Source organism: Protopterus annectens, chromosome 1.part0, assembly GCF_019279795.1.
Source record: "Protopterus annectens isolate FY-2018-M chromosome 1.part0, PAN1.0, whole genome shotgun sequence".
Taxonomy (NCBI): Eukaryota; Metazoa; Chordata; order Ceratodontiformes; family Protopteridae; genus Protopterus; species Protopterus annectens.
The window spans coordinates 1,397,724,992-1,397,748,913 of NC_056725.1; the positions used below are offsets into that span (position 1 = coordinate 1,397,724,992).

A 23,922-nucleotide genomic window follows, 5' to 3' on the forward strand; every position below is an offset into this window, starting at 1 on the left:
CACCGAGAAAACAATATTGTTGCAACAAAGATTAGAGGGTGTTCACTCTCCTCAAATAGCTGAGCTAGTGGCTTTGCAAAAAGCCTATGAGTTAGTCAAAGACAAAAGGTGGCCAATATTTTTACAGACAGACGTTATGCTTTCGGGGTGGTACACGACTTTGCGCAAGTTTGGAGAAAAAGAAAAGGTTTTTAATCTCTTCAAAAAATCGAATTAAAAATTCAGGGTACATAAAATCATTGTTAGATGCACTTTTGTTACCTAAAAAGCTGTTTGTAATCAAATGTTGTGCTCATCAAAAGGGAATAGATGCTGTAATAAAGGGCAATAACTTAGCAGACCAAGTTGCTAAATAAGCAGTAGTAAATTGTTGTGAACATATTTGCATGTTGACAGCAACAAACTACAACAGTAGTAATGTATTTGATTTTGCAAAGTTGTCAGCCTTTCAAGCTAAAGCATCACGGAGAAGTTCTGAGATGGCTCAAGGATGGATGTAGAAAATCCTCTGATGGCATATGGCAACATCAGGACAGCCGACTGGTGGCGCCTGCCTCTTTACTACCTTACCTAGTAAGGGCATATCATCTACCGGACCATACAGGTAAGACAGCTTTATTTAATCAAATTACCCGAAGTTGGTATGCTCCTCATGTCTCCTCTTTGATACTTCAGTATGCATGAAATTGTAGTGTATAATTAAAATATAATGTAAGTAAACATGCCAGCAGTAAGGCTGCATGTTTACCTCCACCTTGGGGACCTTTTGTTAACATACAGTTGGACTTCATCCAGATGCCTAAGACTAATCATTTACAATTTATTTTGGTGGTAGTGTATATGTTCTTAGCATGGGTGGAAGCTTACTCATGTCGCAAAGCTAATGCAGTCACAGTTATTAAAAAAAATTATCTGATTATATACCAAGATGTGGTATACCCAGCATTGTTAACAGTGACCGGGAAACTCATTTTAATAATACTCTGTTTAAAGAGTTATGTAAAGCTTTTAATACTAAGTCGAGTCTTCACTGTCCCAACCATCCCCAGTCATCTAGATTAGTAAAAAGGGTAAATAGAAGCCTTAAGATACAATTTCGAAGATTTGTGCTAAAACCCACTTAAAGTGGCCCGAAGCCCTTCCCTTAGCATTAATGAGTATGAGGGCCTCACTAAATACCATCATAAAATTGAGTTCACATGAGATATTAATAAAAAGACCCATGGCCCTTCCAGCTACCCCTCCAGTAAAAAAAATGCTGATTTAACTTTGTCAGATGATGCTCTGATTTGTTATTGTAGGAGACTCCTCAAAATTTTGCAGTAATATCATCAAACAGTAAAAGCAGCGTTACCAAAGCCTTTTGACCAACCCTGTCATCAACTACAACTGGCTAATTGGGTCTAAATAAAAAAATTTCCAGAGGAAAAACTGCCTCAGTCCAAAGTGGAAGGGGCCTTTTTCAGGTCCTGCTAATGACTGCAGTTCACTGTGCAGGACTACCAACGTGGATCCATTCATCTTAATGCAAGAAGACTTGTCGTGTGGGAATCCCAGATGAATCATCGCAGCCAACAGAGGGAGATCGATGTGTGACAGACAAATCATCTGCCCAGTGAGAAGCTCAACTTCAGTAGCAGTCCATGATAAATCCAGTGACAACAGGTACTTTTGCTTTGTTTCTGCTGCTGTTCCCTTCTATAAACTGGTTGAGAAAAAACAGTTTCTTGCTGGACCTTTGGCAATATGCCAAAAATCTAAACAAAACAAACTGCTAAATATGTTTGCACATATTTCATTATTCTAAGGCAGGGATTCCTATGATTCCTATCCCAGCATCACAGGTGTCATTTAAAAGGACCTTAATGACATTAGCTTAACCTGGCATAATGTAACTGATTTTTCAAAGGTTGTGTTTCAACTTGCAACCACACATCATGGAGATGTGTTATGCCAAAAATGGGACTGTACCAGTAGGAAAAAGCAAATGTAATGACACCAGGCATGAAAGTTTGTTAAACTCTTTGCACTTAAAAAGCTATGACTGGGGGTGTGGCATGGGCATGATAAGTGACTGTTACTACATCTGTGGTAATTGTGCCTACCCCTAGTTGCCTACAGACTGGTCTGGATGTTGCTTTGTAGGCTATATTACTCCTGCTAGTCAACATTTCGAACACCAACCAGCAGGTAGACGGAGAAATAAGCGAGCAATCCACTGGACTGAGCAAGTATTTTCAATTTTTAATCCTGGGTATGGAGTGCAAAGGACAATGCTTGAAATCACCATACTTGCCCGAATTCTACAGGAGGTGGCCAACAAAACTTCACATCACATCAAGATGGCAAATCAAAAGATGACTAAAATGCGAACTGGGGTGTTACAAAATCAAATGGCACTTGATATAATGCTTGCAAAAGGGGGGGGTTATGTGCCCCCATAAGGAGTCGTTGCTGTTCATATATTAGTGACTATCATGATAAACAGAAAAAAATTGTCAAACTTCATGAAATAAAGGGCAGTATTTTTGGTAACCTGGAAACTAGCATAATCCAGGATATTGCCATTGTACTTTTTATTATATTTGTGATCATTTTGGTATTTTCTATTCTAAAGGCAGTGATTACAAGATGTTTAACCTCACCTGCACATAAAATGCCACTGCATGCACAAATCAATGACAGTTCTATTTTGGCAAAAAAATGAAAATGACTACTATGACGCTGAGGAGTATTTTATCAAGTTAAAAAAAATAAAAATATAATTATATGTATGGTATGACATTCATAGTGTCAGAGGGAGAAAACTGTTATGGGACAAGACCAGCTTATTAAAATGTATATTAATTTCAGTTTATTAATGATGGTATAATATGACTGTTAAAATGCAAATATAATTTGTATGCAGGTATGGGAAAAATACAGCTTCATAGGCTACAGTATTACTGTTAATTTTAAACTGCATTCTTTTAGTATGTAATAAGAGAGAATAGTACGTGTTTCATTAAGTGAGGCATGTAGTTATTACAAAAAGAAATGTGTTAGCTTGACTCCTCCAGTCTAGGGGTGCATTGTTGCTAGGGTAGGTTTGAAACATCCAAGGTCAGAAACAAGACCCCTTGGAAACAGGTGAATCATGTATATGAAGGTGTTCACTTGAAGTCTGAGGCAAAAATCACAAGGGATGAGGACATTTGCAAAGTCTTCTACAGGACACAGTCATTGTAACGTAATGAAAGTGCATGACTAGGTTTGATAACAAAAATGTATAAAAAATGTGGTTTGTCTCTGTTCAGAGAGACTATTTTGACATCTGCTATAAAGACAGTCTCAAAGCACTGTAAAAATATAATCTGTTTGCACATCCTGAAATGCTGTTCCTGATTAAAAGCATATAAGGTAAATTCTTAATGTTATTTATTTATGACTATAACACCTTCTTGAGCGCAGGAGGGCCATCCCGTGCCATTCTTTGGAGGCGCCCACAGCCTTCAGTGTGAGATCGTACATGCTGAAACCTGAGGGCTTCTTTTTTGCTGCTGTCACCTTCTTCTTGGAAGGCTTGGTGGGGGCAGCTGCCAAAGCGGTCTCGGTATCAGTCATGCTCTCCACTAGAAAAACCACAACAAAAAATGAAGTTGTTGACAACGAAGATGCTCTCCATGGAGCCGAAGCTGTCATGGGAGAATGTACTCGAGCCTCACTGGCTGTCCGCTTGAAAGGGGGAGTCGGTGTTGAGCTGTTGAATGCCAAGGCTCTGAGGGGAAGAGAAAACTTCGGGTCAAAGTCAACCCCAGGGACCAACATCGAGGCTTCGGCTCCAAGAACCACTCTGCTCAGACGTGGTTGGAGCCAAACAAGTCAAGGAAGCTGCAGGAGTCAAGAGTCACAGAGATAATCACTACCGGCTCCAACATCCAAGGATTCTGAAGCAGGAGGTTGGATAGCAGAAGGAGCAACAGGCCTAAAAGGAAAAAGTCAACTCACGGACCTGGTGGGAGCTGGAGCTGGTAAAAACACCATCTGGATCTGCATCTGAAGGAATTGTCTCATAAGCCTAGCCACCTCAGATCTGTCAGGTCTTCCCCAAGGCATTTCCAGAAGACATGGAAGGTGGTCTAGAAGATGTCTTAATGGATCTGTCCTGAAAGGGAGATCCTGAGGCAGTTGGAGTCAGTCCCAAGGAAGAAAGAGGAATTCAGGTACTGGGGATCCGAGGATGTCAGATCTGATGCTCTGTTAGTCTTTTTGGGAGGCTCGCCGGATGTCGAGGCAGATTTGTCCGGGGTACGTTTCCTGTGTTCCCAGGCATCCTTATGGTTTTTAGCTGGGGTTTGAGCCCCTGAAGTAGAAGAACCCACAGTGGGGCAGAGGAAGGAATCAGGCCCTTCAAAATCAGTTTGGTGCTGTGGTCGGCCAATACATGAGGGAGAAACCCTCACAAATGGAACAGGAGGTTTCCAGATGGGTAGGGCTGAGACAATACACGAACTCCTGTACGCATCAGATAAAGGAATCTTGTGCCCACAGGAAGTGCACTTTTTAAACCCTAAGGGTTTATCAGACATCTCACAGACAAAGGAGAAAAAAGAAAGTCCCACAAGAATGGACCAGAGAACATTTTTTTAAAACTATATAAGCAGACATAGGAGAAACAGAAAAAAAAAATAATACGAGAGAAGAATAAACTGACTTATTTGCAAAATCTTCATTAGAGGCTCTCAGCAGAGCTCGAACTATCAGATCACAATACTTATTGTACAGCGGCAAACGAGATCTGAGGTAATCTGGGGGGAATGAAGCATTACGAGTAGGGGAGGAGCTTGAGCTTCAGAGCCTAAGCTTTGGAAAGCGGTAGAGTTGAATCTGAGGGTCAGATCAGAGACTCGCAGGTTGATGAACAAATGAAAATGACATCAGATCGCAAATTAAAGATAAAGGAATGATTAAAGCTTTGCAACACTGTTCTATGGAAACACACGCAATGACATATGAAAACTTTACAATATTATTTTAAAATAGGGTAAAGTTTCCATGAATCAAGTCCATCATATTGCTACGATACAACTTAGTTAACAAAACACCAGAATAAAAACTACCTGACTGACTGTGTATGTGTCATATACATGAAAGGGAAGGCCTTTTTAAGAAAAAATGTTGGAATGCATACCAAAAACACATGAGGATGTGTCTGTTCTGCCCACATTGTACAAGCCTCAGGTTCTACCTGGGGAGGCTGCACTACACTACAAACCTAAATATACAGCATATTTTTTGTGTGTGCTCTATTCTACATAGCACTTAGAGTAGCAGAACATTTTACAAAACACTGGCTCAGTCTTCAGCTATAAAAGAGGAGAGAGGTCAAAGAAGCAACAGATGAGATTTTAAGCCTGCATAAACTAAAGCACTGCTGGTGATTCCCTGCTTGTTGAGGAAAGTAAACCTATATTTTTTTTGTCTGAGTGACAGAGCTGTTTTCTGTTTTAAGAAATCTGCTTGGCCTGACATTTTTGTTCTATGTGAGAGATAGACACAAATTATCTAGGCTACACATTTCACATTTTTTCCCATTGGTTAAATTGTTTCTTGACTGATAATTAAACACACAGTGAATTTCTGGGCCTTTGTATTTTTCTGAAAATATTTCAAGCCTGCTGGTGATTCCCTGCTAGTTTTTCCCACCCACACACTCCTTCGTTGATCTGTTTTTTTAAACCTGGTGATTTTTAAGCTGCCTGCCATTACTGTAAATTGAGATTAATAAGCGTCTCCCTCCTTACACTGCTGTTGATACCCTGAATTATTTGTTTGCCTTTCCTTGTGTTTATATTGAAAAAGTGCATTTTGCCTCTCACTGTCTGCTCTACTGATTTAATTGCACTGAATTCATTATCTAGCTTTCCCTTGAACAAGTAGTATATTTTTACACACTAGCAAGCACTTGTTTTTACATCAAGAGGTCAGTGGATTTTCCATCTCGTGCACAGGGAGGTCTGTTAAGGTTGGGGAAACACTTGATTTCTGCATATAATTTTATTGGCTGGAGAGCTTATTAACCATCATATCTTGTTTTTAGTGGCTTTACAAATTCTGTACAACTGAATGGCTTTTGGCTCATTTATACAAAGAGAAGTACTTTTATTAAATAACCACACTTTTATAAGCTGTTTAAAGTACACTGTTGCATCTGTACCTTTAAGTTTGCTTGTGATAGCATATTATATCTTTTAAGTTTGTTTCTGGTGGCATTTCACTCTGGACACTTCTTTACTGTACTTTTACATTAGCAGGACTGGGATTACTCATCTAGTGGCAGTACGTGCTTACTTGGTCTATCTGAGCCAGGAAACGCACAAAAGGGCTCTAAGTATATTTTGCACTTCTCTTATATACTGTGACTTTACTTTAGCAGTTAAAAAAAAAACTGTCTGCTGCTACTTTAAGTAGTTAATTGCACTGTATTACATTGTATCTGTTAGTTGTAGAAGCTGCTGTAGGTAGTTTGTGTGGTCTTGTTAATTTGGGCTCCAAACCAGCTATTCTGCATTAAGAATGTGTTTTTCTGCCCCCTTGTGGCAGAAGTATGCTGATCTTACCTGTCCGAGTTGGGAATTGCTGGTGGAAGGCTTATTGTGTGCTTTCCTGATTGGCAGTTAGCTTAAAACTTATTTCGCTTTGCTCGTATTTAAGCCCTGCACAGGCTTTGGCAGAGATACTTAAAGCTGCTCGTCGTTTGATGACTTTCTTACTAATTGCTGAGAATCTGCTTTCACCTAAAGCAATCCACTGCTAAAAAGACAAGAAAGTATTTCTGCACATCTCTTGTATACTATGCCTGTACTTTAGAAGTTTCTAATGCTATTTGCTGTTATTTTTGCACCTTATAGCAAAAACTTTATGGTCTACTGCTATTGTAATTAGTTAATTGCACTGTATTACACTGTATCTGTAAGTTGTAGGTAGATTGTGTGGTCTTGTTACACTTGGGCTCCAAGCCAACTATTCTACATTAAAAAGTAGTTTTCTGCACCCTTATGGCAGAAGAGTGCTGATCTAACCTGTCTGAGTTGGGAAGTTTTGCTGGAAGGTTTACTGTGTGCTTTCCTGATTGGTAGTTAACTTAAAACTTGTTTCTCTTTGCTTGTATTTAAGCCTTGCTTTTGGACAGTGCTTCTCTTTGCGCAGCGTTGGTTAGCACTGCCCTGTATATACGCAAAAGCCTAAAAACTCAGATTTCCCCTAAACAGCTGTCAGTGAAACCCTTCCAAGGTTTTCTGCTGCTCTAGGAGCAACTCAGTTGCACACTGAGTAGCACTGCCTTACTGATAAACCTTAGCGTACACAAATTATTGGTCCCCTCTTGTAGACTCGGGGCTACCAGCACAGTCCTTTCTAATTAACCCATTTGCTTCAATAATAAAACATACAGTAAGAGCCTGCTATCATGGACAGGCAGTTTTCCATCATCTCTCTGGTCAACCTGATAGACATGGGCATCTTGAGGCAATGCAGTGACTGCATCATATATACTGACAACCACTTACTCCTGAAACAAATACTTTATGTAACAGATCGTTACACTATGAAACTGGAGGCAAGGCTCTCACTTAAGGGCAAATCAAATGCAAAACAGGTCGTCAGCATATATATATATATATATATATATATATATATACACACACACACATACACACACACACACACACACACACACACACACACTTCCCACATTAAATAAGTACACAACACAAAAACCCACTTGTGCAGAGGTACTCACTAGTAACTTACCAAAAGATTAGAGGCCTCCCAAATGGAAACCAATTACACATAATGCAAAAAACAACCACAACACACAATATAACTTGCACAACAGTGGCTCAACAAATAAGCCCATAAAGTGTAACACCACAAAACCTAATGTACTGGTCATAGGTGACTCCATTGTGAGACACAAGGATGTTCCCTTCACCAGGCTGGATAAGGAGCAGGTTACGGTTAGATGCCTGTGAGGTACCAGGTCCCGTTAAGTCACTCAGCTACACGTACTGGTATTAACTCTGTCATAGTCTATATGGTGGTGAATGACTTGAGACGTACCTCACTGGACTATATGAAGAGACACATGACTGAGCTCTCAGAAGGTTTGCCACAGGTAGGATAAGCCTAACCTTAAGCAGCATTCTAACTTCTCCAAGGATTATGCAAAAATACAAACAAAAAATGATTGACTAACAAATGGTTTATCTTCTGGCGTCACTCCAAGGGGATCCAGTATCTGTCAGCCTAGGAAGACATGGTCGACAGGCCGCGATGCTTAGCCACACATTGCCTGCACCTTTCTCCTCTAAGCTTTTGGATACTGGCAAAGGCATTAGCCAACCCTGATGTACCTTTTTTGGCAGTGTCAAAATAACCAAACTCCCAACAAAAAAAAATCCTCTCTAGATAAACTCAAGGTACTGCTGCTTAATGCTAGGAATGTAAACATGAAACTGCACTCCCTGGAAGCACTCCTCACTTTGGAACATTCTGACATCTTTGCAGTAACTAAGACATGGTTTAAAGGCATGGAAATCACCCCTGCTGTGCAAGGCTACAATGTTTCCCATACTTTCAGACCACAAACTCAACATGAAAGAACTAAAGGAGGAGGTGTATCAATCTTCATTAATGATAAGTACACCTTGAGACTGGTCAAACAGTACGACTCTTCTTGAGATACGACTCTTCTTGAGCTACTCCAAGTCCAACTAACTATAGGCAAAGCCCCCTACCACATCATAGACAGCTACATATCCCCTACCATGAAACAGGAAATGCATACCACATACCTGGACTTACTGGAGTCACTTGCCATACAGCCCAACACCTTACTCATGGGTGATTTTAATTACAAACCAAGAAGAAACTTCGCATTGTGGAAGGTGTGATGTTCACTTCTTAAATGTGTTATGCACTTAGTTTACTTAATAAAAATCAAACTGTAAAATACACGCTACAAAATAATCAAACAGAAAATAGTAGGTAGTCCACAGCTGAATTAAAAATGGAATATCCTTTATTGAAACACACAAACATATTGCATACTGGCCTTTGCTGAGACTTTGAGGGATACCACGGATTTCTCTTTTTGCGGTGGTGATTTTAATTATCCCACAATTGACTAGGAAACGTACACGACCATAAACATGTTGACTCAGATTTTCTTGGACTTTATCAATGCAAATGCTCTGAAACAGCATGCACACATGAGGCTCAAATGTCCTGGACACAGTACTCACTAACATGGGAGAGTACTGCACCCCCCCGCCCCCATGTGATGTCCTCCTTGGTAAGATTGGACCACAAATCAGTCTTGTTCGATGCTATTATAAAACCAGACCAAGCTCAAAAACACTTAAGAAATTTGTCTTTGAAAAATTCTTATTACTAAGTGATGATATAAAAGTTTCAAAGCCCCTGGAACAAAGATAAACACAGACTCCTATGCAGAGGTATACACTAATGCCCTGTATAACCACTTAAGCAGTTGTATGGAATCAGCTGTACCTGAGTGGATTAAAAATAGGTCTTACTGAAAAAAAAAAAAAAAAAAAAAACAACACCCTGGTGGAACCCTAGTACAAACACGTTATACAACAAGAGAACAAAACTAATGTCCAAGAACAATAGGGAATTGGCTCAGCAGAGGAAGAAATCCCTCTCTAACTTAAATAAACAAATCAGAGATCTTGCAAAATCCTACAAAGCTAATTATGAAGCAAAAATAGCCTCCCTAGCTAGAGGTAATCAAAAGGCATTCTTTACCCCCAAAATATAGTATATCTGTCATCTCAAAAGAGCAGGTCATCTCAGCGCTCTCCACTGCCAAAAACAAGGCATCAATGGGATCAGGCAACATAGTAGGTTGCCCTTTTAAACAACTTAAAACATGACCTAGCAGACCCGCATGGATCCCTGTTTAAACACAGCTTGCAAACTGGCTATGTTCCAGCGGAATGGAGGAGAGCAACAGTAATCCCTCAGCACAAAGGGGGATCATCAACCGACACTGGGAAATATAGGACCATAAGGTGGATGAGCCTCATCTGCAAGGCCAAAGAAAGAATCATTATGGACCTTATTAATAAGGACATAGGTAACCTCCAAACTCTGGACCCAACCCAGATGGGATTCATTAAAGATAGATCATGCCTGTTAAACATGGTTGACTTCTTCGGGAAAGTCACCAAGACCCTGGGTGAGGGGAAAAGCAATGCATACCGCTGGATGGCGCCCGTGTCCCTCCTGGACCAAGAAGTCTGTATTAACTACCATAGACCCTTACCTCTGCGAACTTCACTCACCTAATCACCGACAACTGGGGGAACTCAGGATAAATATGGATAGGTTTGTAAGGGCTCTGGGACCATTGGCCTATGAACCTGTAAGTGTTTGATGGTTATAAAATAATTTAGGGGAAATTGCCTGCCAAAGGGAACTGCAAATTAATGGCATAAAAAGTAGCACTGCATAAAATGGTTAAACAAAGAAAAAATAATGCCTAAAAACTAAAATTAAAAAAACTCTCCTGACTCAAAAATCAATAATTCTTCAATCGTCAAAATAATCAATGTAAAAATGCTACCAAATTTGCAGAGGGCCACAGACTAACTACTAAAATGCACTTTATAATTAGCCAGTAATTTTAACAATATAATCACTTACTTTGGTGGCTTCAGGTCTCTGTGAATCAAAGCCTTTGGTTTCATGCCATGAAGGTACGCCACTCCTTGGGCACACTGAAGACACCAACTCATAGCATGAGCAGAAGTATAATAAGGCAGGGGCTCTGTTCCATGTAGCACTGAAACAAACAAGCACAGAACAATTTAAGACTTCACTAAAGAAAACTACATAACCTTCGCAAGTATCCACTAACAGTTATTTTTAACAGGGATTTCTGTAGTAGTTAGCACACTTGATTATGTCCTTTTTGTGTTTATTTCTGTTTTTTTTCCTTAAAAATTGACAAATCCTGCATGTGGGGGGTGATGTTAAACATCTCTGTAAATACTTAACATTTTACTAATGCTTGGAGCTTATCTCCCTGGGCCTCTACTGAAAATGGACATGTATCCAGCTAGACTAGCCCAGCCAACAAATGTAAAATAAATAAAATAAATAAATAAATGACCTCTGCTTGAACAAGCTGGTAACATCTACAAGAAAACACATTAGCTACAAGGTTTAAAATTTTCAAACTTGAAACTAAACTTGTAGTCTTTTTATCATAAATGTAGCTGTAGCATCTGAAATAAGGGGAACATAACATAAGGAATACTGAATGAAAAGAACCCTCTCAAAGAAACGGACATGAATATTCGTACATCTGGTACATAGTACTAAAAACAGACTGCTTGAAGACAATCCAAAAGACAACAAAAGAGGGAGACAAAACCGAGGTGGAATCCTTCAAAGCCCCCGGGCCTGTGGAAAATACGGCCCAGACCGCAGAATCCTTTATAAACGCATTCTATGAACACCTTCAGGAATGCATGGATCATGCAATCCCAAATAAAACCAAGACCCAATCCTCCAAAGGCAGACGTCCTGTCTGGTGGACCCCAGCCATAAACAAACTATACAATAGAAGGAGGACGCTACTACATGATAGAGCAAAATCCCAAAAAGGGAAGGAATCTCTGATCAGTATTAGCAAAAAACTACGGGCACTCATAAAATCGTCTAAGGCAAGCTTCGAGAGAAAAATTGCACAGGACACCTGGGTGGGAAATCCCAGATATGCTCAGAATTAATCCAAAATGACAAAAAATACACCGAACCCACAGACATTGCCAACATCCTAGCTGACAGGTTCAGCGCAAACTCGCCCACCCCCCTTCCCCACCAAAAGGGCAAATATCTATCCCAGAAGAGTGCTGCCCCCCTGACATCTCAGATGCTCAGGTAAGAGTTTCCCTCTCCAAATCAAAAAACACAGCATCAATGGAACCAGACGGTGTCCCGGGCTGCGTCCTACATGAACTCCAAGAAGAGCTAAACCCAAACATAAAACTACTGTTCAATCTCAGCCTTACTACAGGATATGTACCCAAAGAGTGGCGTACAGCAACAGTGGTCCCTCTCCACAAAGGTGGTGCCTCAACGGATCCTGGAAACTATCGCCCTATAAGCCTGACTAGCTTAGTCTGCAAAGCTATGGAAAGGATCATCATGGACCTCATAAATAAAGATATTGGGGACCTACAGACACTGGATCCTACCCAGTTTGGTTTTGTTAAGGGCAGATCCTGCTTCTTAAACCTGGTTGATTTCTTTGAAACAGTCACCAAGGCCATTGACGAGGGGAAGGTGGTCCACACAGCCTACCTAGACCTCGCAAAAGCCTTCAATACAATACCCCACTCGGGCATTATAGATAAGCTCACCAGCTTAAATATAAACCCCTATGTCACTAGATGGGTTGCAAACTGGCTCAAGGACAGAACCCACATGGTTAGAATTGCTGGAGCCATGTCAGACTCCAAACCAGTTACAAGTGGCGTCCCACAAGGCTCAGTCCTGGGACCTCTCTTGTTCGGTATATATTTCTCGGAGGTACAGGCCAACATGGAAGGACTGTGGCTGACAAAGTTCGCAGATGACTGCAAACTGGGCGCCATAATTGACTCTCCAGCCGACACAAGCATCCTCCAAAAGGGCCTCATAGAAACAGACAACTGATGCCAGAGCCATGGCCTCAAGCTAAATGCCAAAAAGTGTATAGTCACCCCCTTTGGCAAAAACAAAGTGCCCACAAATTACCACATAGGTGGTAATCCATTAAGTACAGAAGAACTAATTAGGGACCTGGGGACCCAAGTTGATAGCAATCTCTCATTTGACAACCACGTGGCCAAAGTGGTTAGAAAAACATTTTATATAGCCCACCTAATCATGAAGGGATTCACATCTAGATCAGGGAGGTCATCGTGCCTCTTTACTCATCCCTCATCAGGCCCATAATTGAGTACAATGCCCCTTTTGGGATGTACCTTACCAGACACCTGCAGCAACTGGAAAGACCCCAAAATACCTCACCAAGAGGATCAAAGGGCTCAAACAGATGCCATATGCTGCCTGGTTAAAGAAACTCCAGCTCTACTCAGTGGCATACCGCCTGCTCAGAGGCGATCTGTGCCTGACGTATAAAGCCATGTCCAACCAGGAATTAATGGACATGCTGCACCTCAGAAAATCCAAATCCCATCGAGCTACACGCTCAAGAGACTTGAACCTCAGCACTGAAATAAATAGGACATGCTGGAGGGACAGATTCATAACCCAGAGGCTCCCTTCACTCTGGAATAAAATCCCAGTCCAGGTTAGGCAGAATCCCTCATTGACTCTCTTCAAGAGGAATCTTGATGAGTGGATGGGAGATCGTAGGTTTACCCCGGGTATCACTTCTGTGTCACTGTTAGACAGAGGCACAGTATACTAACCTCAAAAAAGGGCATAGCAAAATTAATTTAAAATGGGTGGCGAAAGCCAAACACACTCTGGCTATGCTTATAAATGCCCTAGGGCAGATAGCCTAGTATGAACCTATGAACCTAAAAGGTAGAACTGCATCAGGGAAAATATGCCCTACAGCACAGAAATCCCTAACAATGTTTTCCTTTTTGGAGTGAAGGTCCAGACTGTACAACTTAGTGAAAATAGTTTACATGGCACACACGTGCAATAAGACATACTCCCAAAACAAATACTGCAATCAAACGCCACCCCTGTGTGATGCCCCTTCCACTGCATTTGAAAATGTTAGTGACTAAATACAATGCAGTTAAGCATATCCATTTATACAAGTTCTGCTTGGCAAAATCAACCTTTACTACACCAGGTAATGTCTAAGCTTACCATGCACAACTACAAAAGTAAAATTATAATGGACTGTGCACATCCAGGATGAGAAGAATTTGGTGTTTCCCATTTACAATAAGAAAACTAAGACATGAACAAGAGCTCCAGAAAATGGGGATTTACCTTAAGTGATGGTCCCCACACAAAATGGTCTGATGCTCAGATGCATGCCAGGCAGAGATGATGGACAGGATAAAGACAATTACTTAAGAAAGAAACTTCTGCTCCACAGAAAAATTCAGTCCAAGTGATGCATGCCAAGTAGAAGTTTAGGTCAGAAATGGAAGATGGCTGGTTCACTGTATGCTGGAGATTGAATTTCTTCAAAAAAATTCAGGCTTTCAAGTTCTCAGGTAATTATGTGATAGACCAGTTATGCCTAGCCCCTGCAATCTCACTAGTATATTTAACCAGTTACTCTTCTTGTCCATAAGGGACAAGGACAGCAAGCCCAGGGATACATTTGCTGTTTCCCAGCCATTTATCTAAGTTAGATTTGAAGATGGCTTTACAGAAAGTAGAACTTTGATCCAGATGTGGAAAATTATTTGGGAGACGGATCTTTTATTACAAGTCTTAATTATGTTGCAATAAAGATTTAGGTCCCTTGATCTGTATTTGTGCTACTACCAGTTTTATATACATATAGCAGATTAAGCAGGACTGGGTCATTTACATCTGTGTAGGCCAGGCATAGATACTGCCCCCACCCCTAGTAGGGGTTTGCAAGAGTCAAAGAAGCACAAAACTTTTCTTTTAAGGGAGGATCCCACACGGTGCACTCTGTATTCTAGTATAGGCAAGATTAGGAATAAGCAGAGGTGATGCCTTGAGTAATCATATGGACAAGGTAGAAGGCTTTCCTACTGATGGAACCCATGGTGACCAAAGAAGAACTCATTATCCACAAAGATGCTTAAATCTCTAATGACAGTGTTGATTTTAAAAAGGGCATCATTTCTTTGGATGCCTGTGAGAGCAGGCTTTATTAGTCTTTAGATCATGATCCTGGCAAGATGAGTTAACCTGGGCTAGTCTTTCCTGGAAGGCCCAAGTGTCTTCAAGGGAACTGATGACAGCTATAAGCCTTAGATCATGATCCTGGCACGATGAGTTCACCTGGGCTTGGACTTCCTGGAAGGCCCAAGTGTCTTCAAGGGAACTGATGACAGCTATAAGCCTGGAGTCATCTGTAAATTTTATCAGACAGAGGCTTTTGATAACAGAGCCAACATCAGAGAACTATATGCCAAATAGAAGTTGTCTCAAAACACTGCCATGTACAACACCACTGGACAGGTCTTTTAGCGGACAGTATACCATTAATTTTAATAGTGTTATTTACCATGAGCCATTAGAAATCTGATGGGATACACAAGGATTTATATAGAGTTTGATCAGGTTGCTGATAATGACAGAGTGGGGGACAGAGTCAACAGCCTTAGCACAATATATCTGACCTACCTTTTATAAATCCTAACAGGGACCCTACAATCTCTATACCTGAAACAATGTCCCTGTTCATGAGGTCCATGATGATATATTTCAGTACCTTGCAAAAGATGCTGCCAAGGTTGATAGGATTACAGATGCCAGGGTCTGTGGTGGGGCTTCTCTTGTGCAGTCGGACTACTACAGCTATTCTCCAGGCTTCTGGTACATATTCAGTAGAGATACTGAGGTCAAACAGTTTAAGGAATGATCTAATATGGTTACTACATACTGACCTGAAAACAGCCCCAGTATGTTATCTAGACTCAAATAGCTGGCATATCTTTTCAGTAAAAAAAATATTTTTAGTATCTCTTCAGAGGCAGTTGCTGAGGGTTGGTACAGATGGACTCAATATTTTGTATTGGGAAATTAAGACAATAGTGACAAAAAGCTGGAGCTGAATTTATCTGCAAGGATGCTGGATCTATCCTCAAGGTTTGAGTGACACCATTACAGATAAGCTTGGTGCAACCTAGGGTATTGTTTCTAAGGTTATTCACATAACTCAAGAATATCATGTGGTTATCCTTTCTGGACGTAGCAATTTTTACTTCATAGTCAGCATGACATGATTTTATCTTGCTCATTTTCTTTGTTTACTTTTTTGAGGTTGATTTTAACATAGTGATTTTTTTTCTTTTGGGCTATGAGCTTTCTCTTTATTTTAGAATTTGTTTGCAGTAGAGTTCCACCAGATGTACTTGTTTCCAAACTTGATACTGTACATGGGGCAACCAGGAACATCTTTATGCAAGAACTGAAAGGCAGTGCAGAATCTGGCTGTATTTAGAGACAGCTGTTACAGGGTCATCAAAGGGAGGAGGAATGTGGAATCCTCTCAACTCCTCATGACGCATAAGAAGAAAAGCCTTGGAGAAGTCTCTAAAGATAGTTAAATTAGTTGTTGGCATGCAATGATATCATGAACACCATCTGCTGGAAATTTGACTTGACCAGTGAGGGTGTGACAATGGGTGAGGAGCAGATGTGGGCTGTGTTTGTGAGGACAAGTTCAACTATGGTAGTGCGCTAGCAAAGGAATGTACTCCTTTGTGGAGAGGGATGACTGTAGCAGTGCGTCACTCGGTAGGGACAAAGCCTGAGGTGAGGCTGTGACTGAACAGGGCACACAGATGAAGTGCCAGTTCACTCTGTAGTTCATGTAGAACACAGCCAGGAATATTGTCAGGTCCCACAAAAGCTGTATTATTGGCCTTGGACAGTGCTGCTTTAACCTGTGCAGAAGTAATACTAGGTGCCTGGCAATCTACTGGTATTGTGATTGGTCATTTGGGGGGGGGGGGTAAAGCTGGCACTGAATCTGTCGGCCAGTATATTGGCAATATCTGTTGGCTCAATATAGGAGGCAGCATTGTCCAGTAGCTCAGAGCAAATCTGGGTATTGCTGTGGAGATTCTTTACATAACTATAGAATGCCTTGTGACTGTCTTTACTACCTGCTGCAATTCTGTTTTCATAGCTAGCTTTAGAGGATTTGATGAGGGATCTCAACTTTTTGTTGAGGCTGATAAGGGAGTTTTTCCAGTCTTGGGACTTCACCTTATTCCGCATCAGTTTCCTCCTGTTGTAGAGTTTGTTGATGGCAGGGGACTACCAGACTGGCTTTCTTTTTTTGGAGGAAAGTGTCTTGTTTCCATTGGGAATGGCGAGGTCCCTGCATTTGTGTACGTGTTCGTAAAGTGCGCTGGTGTATGATTCAGCAGTCATACAACTATTCTCCACTTGCATGGGTGCCGTGAAGTTAGCCACCTCTGTTTTTAGGAGCCCAAAGTTAGCTTTGGAGAAGTTTTTCATGGTGATTACCTTTGCGGGGGGGGGGGGGATTAAGAGCAGATCTCCAAAGCCATTATAAAAATCAGAGATGGCTGCTAGAATAACCTTAACAGTAGAAGCGGAAACTCCTCTACCAAAATGAATGGCCAAATATTCTAAAACATTTTCCACTGGGGCTGAAAAGGGGTTGAGGCCACAGTCGCAAGCCCAGATCAAAAATCTCTTCCATTTTCCGAGGTAGAGATTCCTGATGGATGGTTTAAGGGATGCCAGCAAAATTTTTCATACTGGGGATGGAATATCATTATGCATGGTGACAAACGGAATTGGTGGAACCAAGCAGTTAGCTTGAGAATTTAAAGACTGGGATGCACCAGTCCCCAAGGGTGAGGCAGAAGGTATGGAACTGGGTCCAGAATCTATAGACAGTGAACTAGATAATGCTATAGAAAAGGAGTCCAAATTTGTTGAAGTCAGAAAGGTGCAATGAGGATTACTTTGCTTCTCAACTTGGCTGCTTTCTTGAGGAAAAGGGGGATCAGCAGGAAGGGGGCAAAGGCATATCGAAGACCCTAAGGCCAATCGAGGAGAAGAGCATCTCTCAGGGACTCCCTCTGAATGGGGATTAGGGCAAAATAGCTTCTGCACTTTTGTTTTGGGGTGATGCAAAAAGGTTGCAGCAAGGCTGGCCCTAACAATGAAAGATCTTCTTCGCTACCTTAGGATTGAGAGACCACTTGTGAGGCAGGAGAATGCATCTGCTTAGTTTGTCCTCTATCACATTTGGACTCTCCGGGATGTGCGCTGCTATCAGAAAGCGGATGGAGACAATGGCCCACTGCCACACTTAGATGGCTTCTCGACAGAGGGGAAAGGCTCCCCCCTGCTTGTTGATGTACCAGACTATGAACATATTGTCTGACTGAATTGCAATCGTTCCTTGAGGTAGGGCAGAGTGAAATGCTTGCAATGCTAGAAGCACTGCCCTCAGCTCCAGGATGTTGATATGCAGACTGGTCTCTATCGGGGACCAGTTGCCTTGGAATGTCTTTCCCAGATACTGCCCACCCCATCTGGGAGGCATCCATGGTCACTATGGCCTTGGGTTAAGAAGGGACAAGGGGGTGGCCCAAAAGGATTTGATCACATTCCATCCACCAGGACAGGTCCTTTTTGTAGCGACTTGTAATAAAAATGGGGTGGTTCATTGGATGGGTTAGGATGGACCATTAATTTGCAGTAATCTCATGTGAAATCTTGCTAGCGGGCTCAGAGTGATTGCCGCTGCCATGGACCCTAAGCTTGACTAGCTGGGTTGGTACTTTGTTTGAGCCAGGGAGGGAATGAACTTTTCTGCAGCCCGTGGGGTAGCAGAGAACCTACACAAGAGAAAGAGTGTTGAGATGAGCTCTGATAAATTCCATATCCTGAGAGGGGGGTCAGTTGAGACTTTGTAAAACTGACCATGATGCCTAGCTGCAGAACAGTTGCAGGGTGAATTCTGTTGCCTGAAGCAGTACATGTCTGGTGGAAGCAGTGAAGAGCCAGTTGTCTAGATATGGAAACATCCAGAATCTGTGTAGTCTCAAGTGATTTGTTACTGCTGCCATACATTTGCTGAACATCCTGGGGGCTGTGGTGAGACCAAAGGGCAGCACCCTGAACTGAAAGTGAATGGCTCCTAGCCGGAAGTGGAGGAACCTTCTCAAGCGTTTACCCATTTTTATGTGGTAATAAGCATCTTGAAGGTTTACAGAGCACATCCAATCATTCTCCTCTGGAAAGGGAAGTACTGACTGTGGAGTGACCATCTGGAATTTGGACTGTTGAACAAAACTGTTTAGAATGCTGAGATCCAGAATCAGTTTCCAGTCCTCTGTCTTTTTTGGCACTAAAAAGAACCTTGAGTAAAATCCGGATCCTATCTGGTCTGGTCTTGGATGACTCTCTTTTTTTCTAGCAGCTTTTGTACTATTTCCAGGGCTGCTTTGTCCCTCTGACTGGGTGGAACACCAGGGAGTCTTGTTCAGGTTCTTGGACAAAGAATGAAAGGGATAAAGTAACCTCTGGAAATAATACTTAGCACCCTGGCATCTGTGGTTACTTGTCTCCAGGCTGTTGGGTGCAAAAAAAAATCTTCCCCCGACTGCCTCCAGAGGCAAGCAATTTGGCCTCCTTTCAGGAGCACTGATATGGTTTGGCCAGAGAAGGACTCCCTGGAACCCTGGTTCTGTGGGCCAACTCTGCCTCTAGGATGGCGTCTTCCACTGGAACTCTCCCTTCTGCCCCTAGGGGAGTCCATACTACGTGTGCCCTGGAAAGGCCTCTGGGACTTCTTGAACCACATTTTCCCACTCCTCTGATTCCTGGAATAGGCTTGTTGGAGAGCAGAAAAATGTATGCCCACTGCAGACAGGCTTTTTCCATCTTTCTCACACCTGGATAGAGTTTACTTAACTTTGGGGCCGAACAATGAGGATCCATCAATGGGAGCATTGATGAAGGAAGGGTTGGAATGGTTCTGCAAACTCATACAGGTGCATCCACGCGTGTCGTTGAATGGCAACTCCTGAACCTGCAGACCTGGTCACCTCTTCGGCTGCATGTGCAATTAGCCCCATGGACGAATTTGAGATAGACTCCAGGGTGGCTAACTGGGAGGTCCCTTTCTCTTGAACCCCCCTCAGCTACTGCTCCTGCTAGGGTATCCGACAGCTCCTTGACTAAATCCCTCTGGAGCCTAGTAAAATGTGCCAAAAAGTTCAATGACCTAATGGTGAAGGTTGATGATGCATAGACCCACTTCCCAAATCTGTCCATCACCCTTGACACCTGGTTAGGGGGATAAACAGTGGAACTTTCCTCAGCCAGCTCTTCTTTAGTGGCAGCCGCTACCACCACAGTATGTATTGCTAATCCTTTAGCCCAGTGTTGATGATCCTCGGGCACAGAAAGTATTTCATTTGGTCTCCAGGGAATTAGTTCTATCAAGTCAGGGGTCTTCCAAGCCCGCTAAGCGATCAATTTAATGAGATTGACAGTGGGAGAAGTCACCCAGGAAGTAGATGGGCGACCTCCAAAGTCTTTCATGTACACAGATTCCTGAGAGGAAGGATCTTTGTGCTACCAGTCACTCCTCTGTTTAAGAATCCCCAGAATGTCTCCAAAGGAGACATCTTCTGGGGGTGACAGGGGGGAACCCTCCTCCTCATCAAAATCTGTCTCTTCAGTGACGGACTCTTCAGAGGAGTCCAGGTGTTTCCTCTTACATTTCTTCCAAGGGGCATTTTCAGTGGGAATATCTGAAGAGGACTCGGAAGAGGGGTGACTCTTGGTCAGTATGTCTTCCATACCTGGAGTTCGCTGTCCAGGTACAGAGGTTGGAAGTAGCTCTGGGTAAGCAAGAGTCAAAGGGAGAGACTCCGGTAACACAGGAGCCTCCTGGGAAGAAACGGTGGCCAAGGCTCTCTCCATAGCTTGAAAGGCAGCCCCCCCGAAGAGGGATGGAAGCCCAGAAAAGTACAGTTTTGTACCTACCATAAATGTAGATGTCCGAATTGGATAGCATCTGCAGTCATAACAACTGGGTTGTCCTGTCGTCAGGCAGCCCTACAGTCGGCCGGATTCCAAAGTCCGGGTCCGGCTTCGGCTGATGTCGCACTTCACCCGACGTCATCTCTGTTGGACTCCGGGTATAAAGGCATCAGCCGACTCCATTTTCTTCAGTGTTTCTTGCCCCAGATGCCAGAAGCCCTATAGAAGGCTAAAAATTTTGGATAGATGCCAATGTTTCCAAAAGATAGAGGTAAACACAAAAATAAGCATGTATGTACATAAATACAAACAAATACACCATGAAAGAAATCCCCCCACTAGCTAGCTATTAGAAGGGTAAACACCCTAGGAGTACCACAGAGGGAAGGAGGGAGGTAATCCTGACTGCAGATGCTATCCAATTCGGACATCTACATTTATGGTAGGTACAAAACTGTACTATGTCCTTCATGGATGCATCTGCAGTCATAACAACTGGGTAGAATACCATAGCCAACTAGGGAGGAGGATAAAAGTAGATTATGGTGTGTTTAGGATCCCTTGCAGAACAGCAGTGGCAAACCCTGCTCGGGATCTGGAATATAGAGGTAAATTATAATGCTTGGCAAATGTATGCACGGAGGTCCAAGTAGCCGCCTCAATAATGTCTTTGGTAGCCACTCCTCGTAAGAAGGCTGTGGTAGTGGCTGTTGCCCTTGTAGAATGAGGTCTTATGTTCTGTGGAATTGGTTTTCCATGGAAGGAGTAACAGAATCGTATGCAATTTCCTATCCATTTGGAGATTGTCTGCTTGGAAATAGCTTTTCCTTCCCTTCCTGTTGCATAGGCTACAAAAGTTGGTCAGTCTTTCTGCTATTTTTGTTCTGTCCAAGTAGTAGCGTAGCTGTCTATGTACATCCAAGGTATGCAGTATTCTTTCCCTCTGTTTTGTGGGTTGGGAAAGAAGGTAGGTAGGTGGATTGCTTGGTTTAAAGACACTCTGGATACCACCTTAGGCATAAATGTAGGATTAGTCCTCATGGACACTCTATCTTGGTGGAAGATTAGAAAGGGTTGCACTGCCATTAAGGCCTGTAGTTCTGAAACCCTCCTTGCTGAAGTAATTGCCAGTAGGAAAGCAGTTTTCCATGACAGGTGTTGTAGGTCTGCTGTTGCTGCTGGTTCAAAAGGTGATAGTGTCAATTTTTCTAGCACAAAGTTCAAGTCCCAAGCTGGCAATGGTGGTTTCCTTGGAGGTTTTACATTCTTGATTCCTCTGAGGAACTGCCTGAGCAAAGGGTGTGAAAAACAGGTGGATCAAAGCTGTATTCTGCTGAAATAGCTGATGCATGAATCTTGATGGAGGAGTAGGACAGGCCTGAATGAAGTAGTTCGCCAGATACTCCAGAATGTTAGGCATATCTATGTTTGATACATCTTTTCCTCTTTCAGAACTCCAAATGACAAACCTTTTCCATTTCCCAGCATAATTCCTTCTAGTTGAAGGCCTGCGTGCTTCAAGAATAATGTCTTTAACTCTTTGTGAAAGTTCTGTATTAGCAGCTGCTATGTGATGTTCCATGCAGTCAGTTGCAGCGTTTTTAGGTTTGGATGCATGGTGCTGAAGTTGTTCTGAGTTAGCATCAAAGGCATCAGGGGTATTGGCCACATATTGTTCCGAGACATGCTCCTCAGCAGTGGGTACCAATGCTGTCTTGGCCAGTTTGGAGCTATCAGGATTATCCTTGGACGTTCCTCCTTGATTTTTAGTAGTACTTTGTGTATCAAGGGAAGAGGTGGGAATGCATATGCTGTTAGGCCTTTCCAGCTGAAGGAGAGCGAGTCCACTTTCCATGCTAGTGGGTGGAATGTCCTTGTGCAGAATTTTTTGAGCTGGTGATTGAAAGGTGATGCGAATAGATCTATCTGAGGCATTCCCCATTTCTTGAGATGGTCTTGAAGATATCCGGGTGCAGCTGCCATTCGTGGGCATCCGATGTGGTCCTGCTTAACATATCTGCTAGAGAGTTTTCTTTTCCTGGCACAAATATTGCCTGTAACTGGATGTTGTAGCTGAGTGCCAGGGTCCACAGCTCCAAAGTCATTCTGCATAGGGGGTAAGAATGAGTGCCTCCCTGTTTGTTGATGTACCACATGACTGTGGTGTTGTCTGTCCTTATCATCAAGTGGTCCTCCTTGAAAAATGGTCTGAACTTTTGGATTGCCAGTTTTACTGCCAGCATTTCTTTTAGGTTGATGTGCAGGTGAAGTTGGTCCTGTGTCCACAATCCTTGTATGCATTTGTCCAGCATATGCGCCCCCCATCCTAGGTCTGAAGCATCTGTTGTGATGGTCTGGCTTGCTTGACCCTTGCGAAAGGGCAGGCCTGGGTTTGACTGGCATGCCTGAGCCCACCATAGGAACTCCTGTTTTAAGCATGGTATTAGTGGGATTTCCGTTTCTAGGCTGTGTCTGTGTTGGGACCATAAATTCTTTAGGTACCACTGTAGTTTTCTCATATGTAGTCTGGCAAATGGAACCAAGATTATGCATGATGCCATGAAACCCAGGGCCTGCAGTACCTTTCTTGCTGTTAACTTGTTCAGTTTTGTTAGTGCCAAGAAGTAAAGAGGGAGTTCTTTTGTTTTTCTGTAGTTAGGAATGCCATTTGTCTTACTGTGTCCAATTCCGCTCCCAGGAAAGTCCTTGTCTGGGATGGTATCAGTCTTGACTTTTGTAAATTGACTGTGTATCCCAGTGCTTGAAGCAAGTAAATGACCCTTTGTAAATCTGTTGTCAGCTTGCTTTTGTTGTCTCCTTGTATCAGGCAGTCGTCCAGGTATGGATAAATTTGAATTCCCTGTAGTCTGCAATGCGCGATTACTGATGCCAGGCATTTTGTGAATACTCTGGGCGCAGTAGATAAGCCAAAGGGCAATGCTGAGAATTGATAGTGCTCTGATCCTGCAAGAAATCTGAGGTATCTTCTGCAGATTGGTCGAATGGGGACGTGCAGGTATGCCTCCTTGAGATCTAGAGTTACCAGCCAACACTCCTTGCCCAGCATGGGAAGAAGTTGCTGTAGGGTCAGCATTTTGAATTTTGGGACAATGATGTAAGTATTCAGGGTGGACAGGTCTAGAATTGGTCTCCAACTTTTTCCTTTCTTGGAACTAGGAATAGTCTGGAGTA

At 42.5% G+C, this 23,922-nt stretch overlaps 1 protein-coding gene across 1 annotated transcript in view; it reads right to left on the bottom strand.

Moving 5' to 3' along the window:
- The window catches only part of MAP3K7 (mitogen-activated protein kinase kinase kinase 7), a gene marked incomplete in the record, with an annotated part of 2,238,689 nt that overhangs the window by 1,317,469 nt on the left and 897,298 nt on the right, over window positions 1–23,922 (bottom strand). The window contains 1 exon segment of the mRNA XM_044067202.1: window positions 10,711–10,849. Within this exon segment, the coding sequence (XP_043923137.1) occupies window positions 10,711–10,849 (139 nt within the window).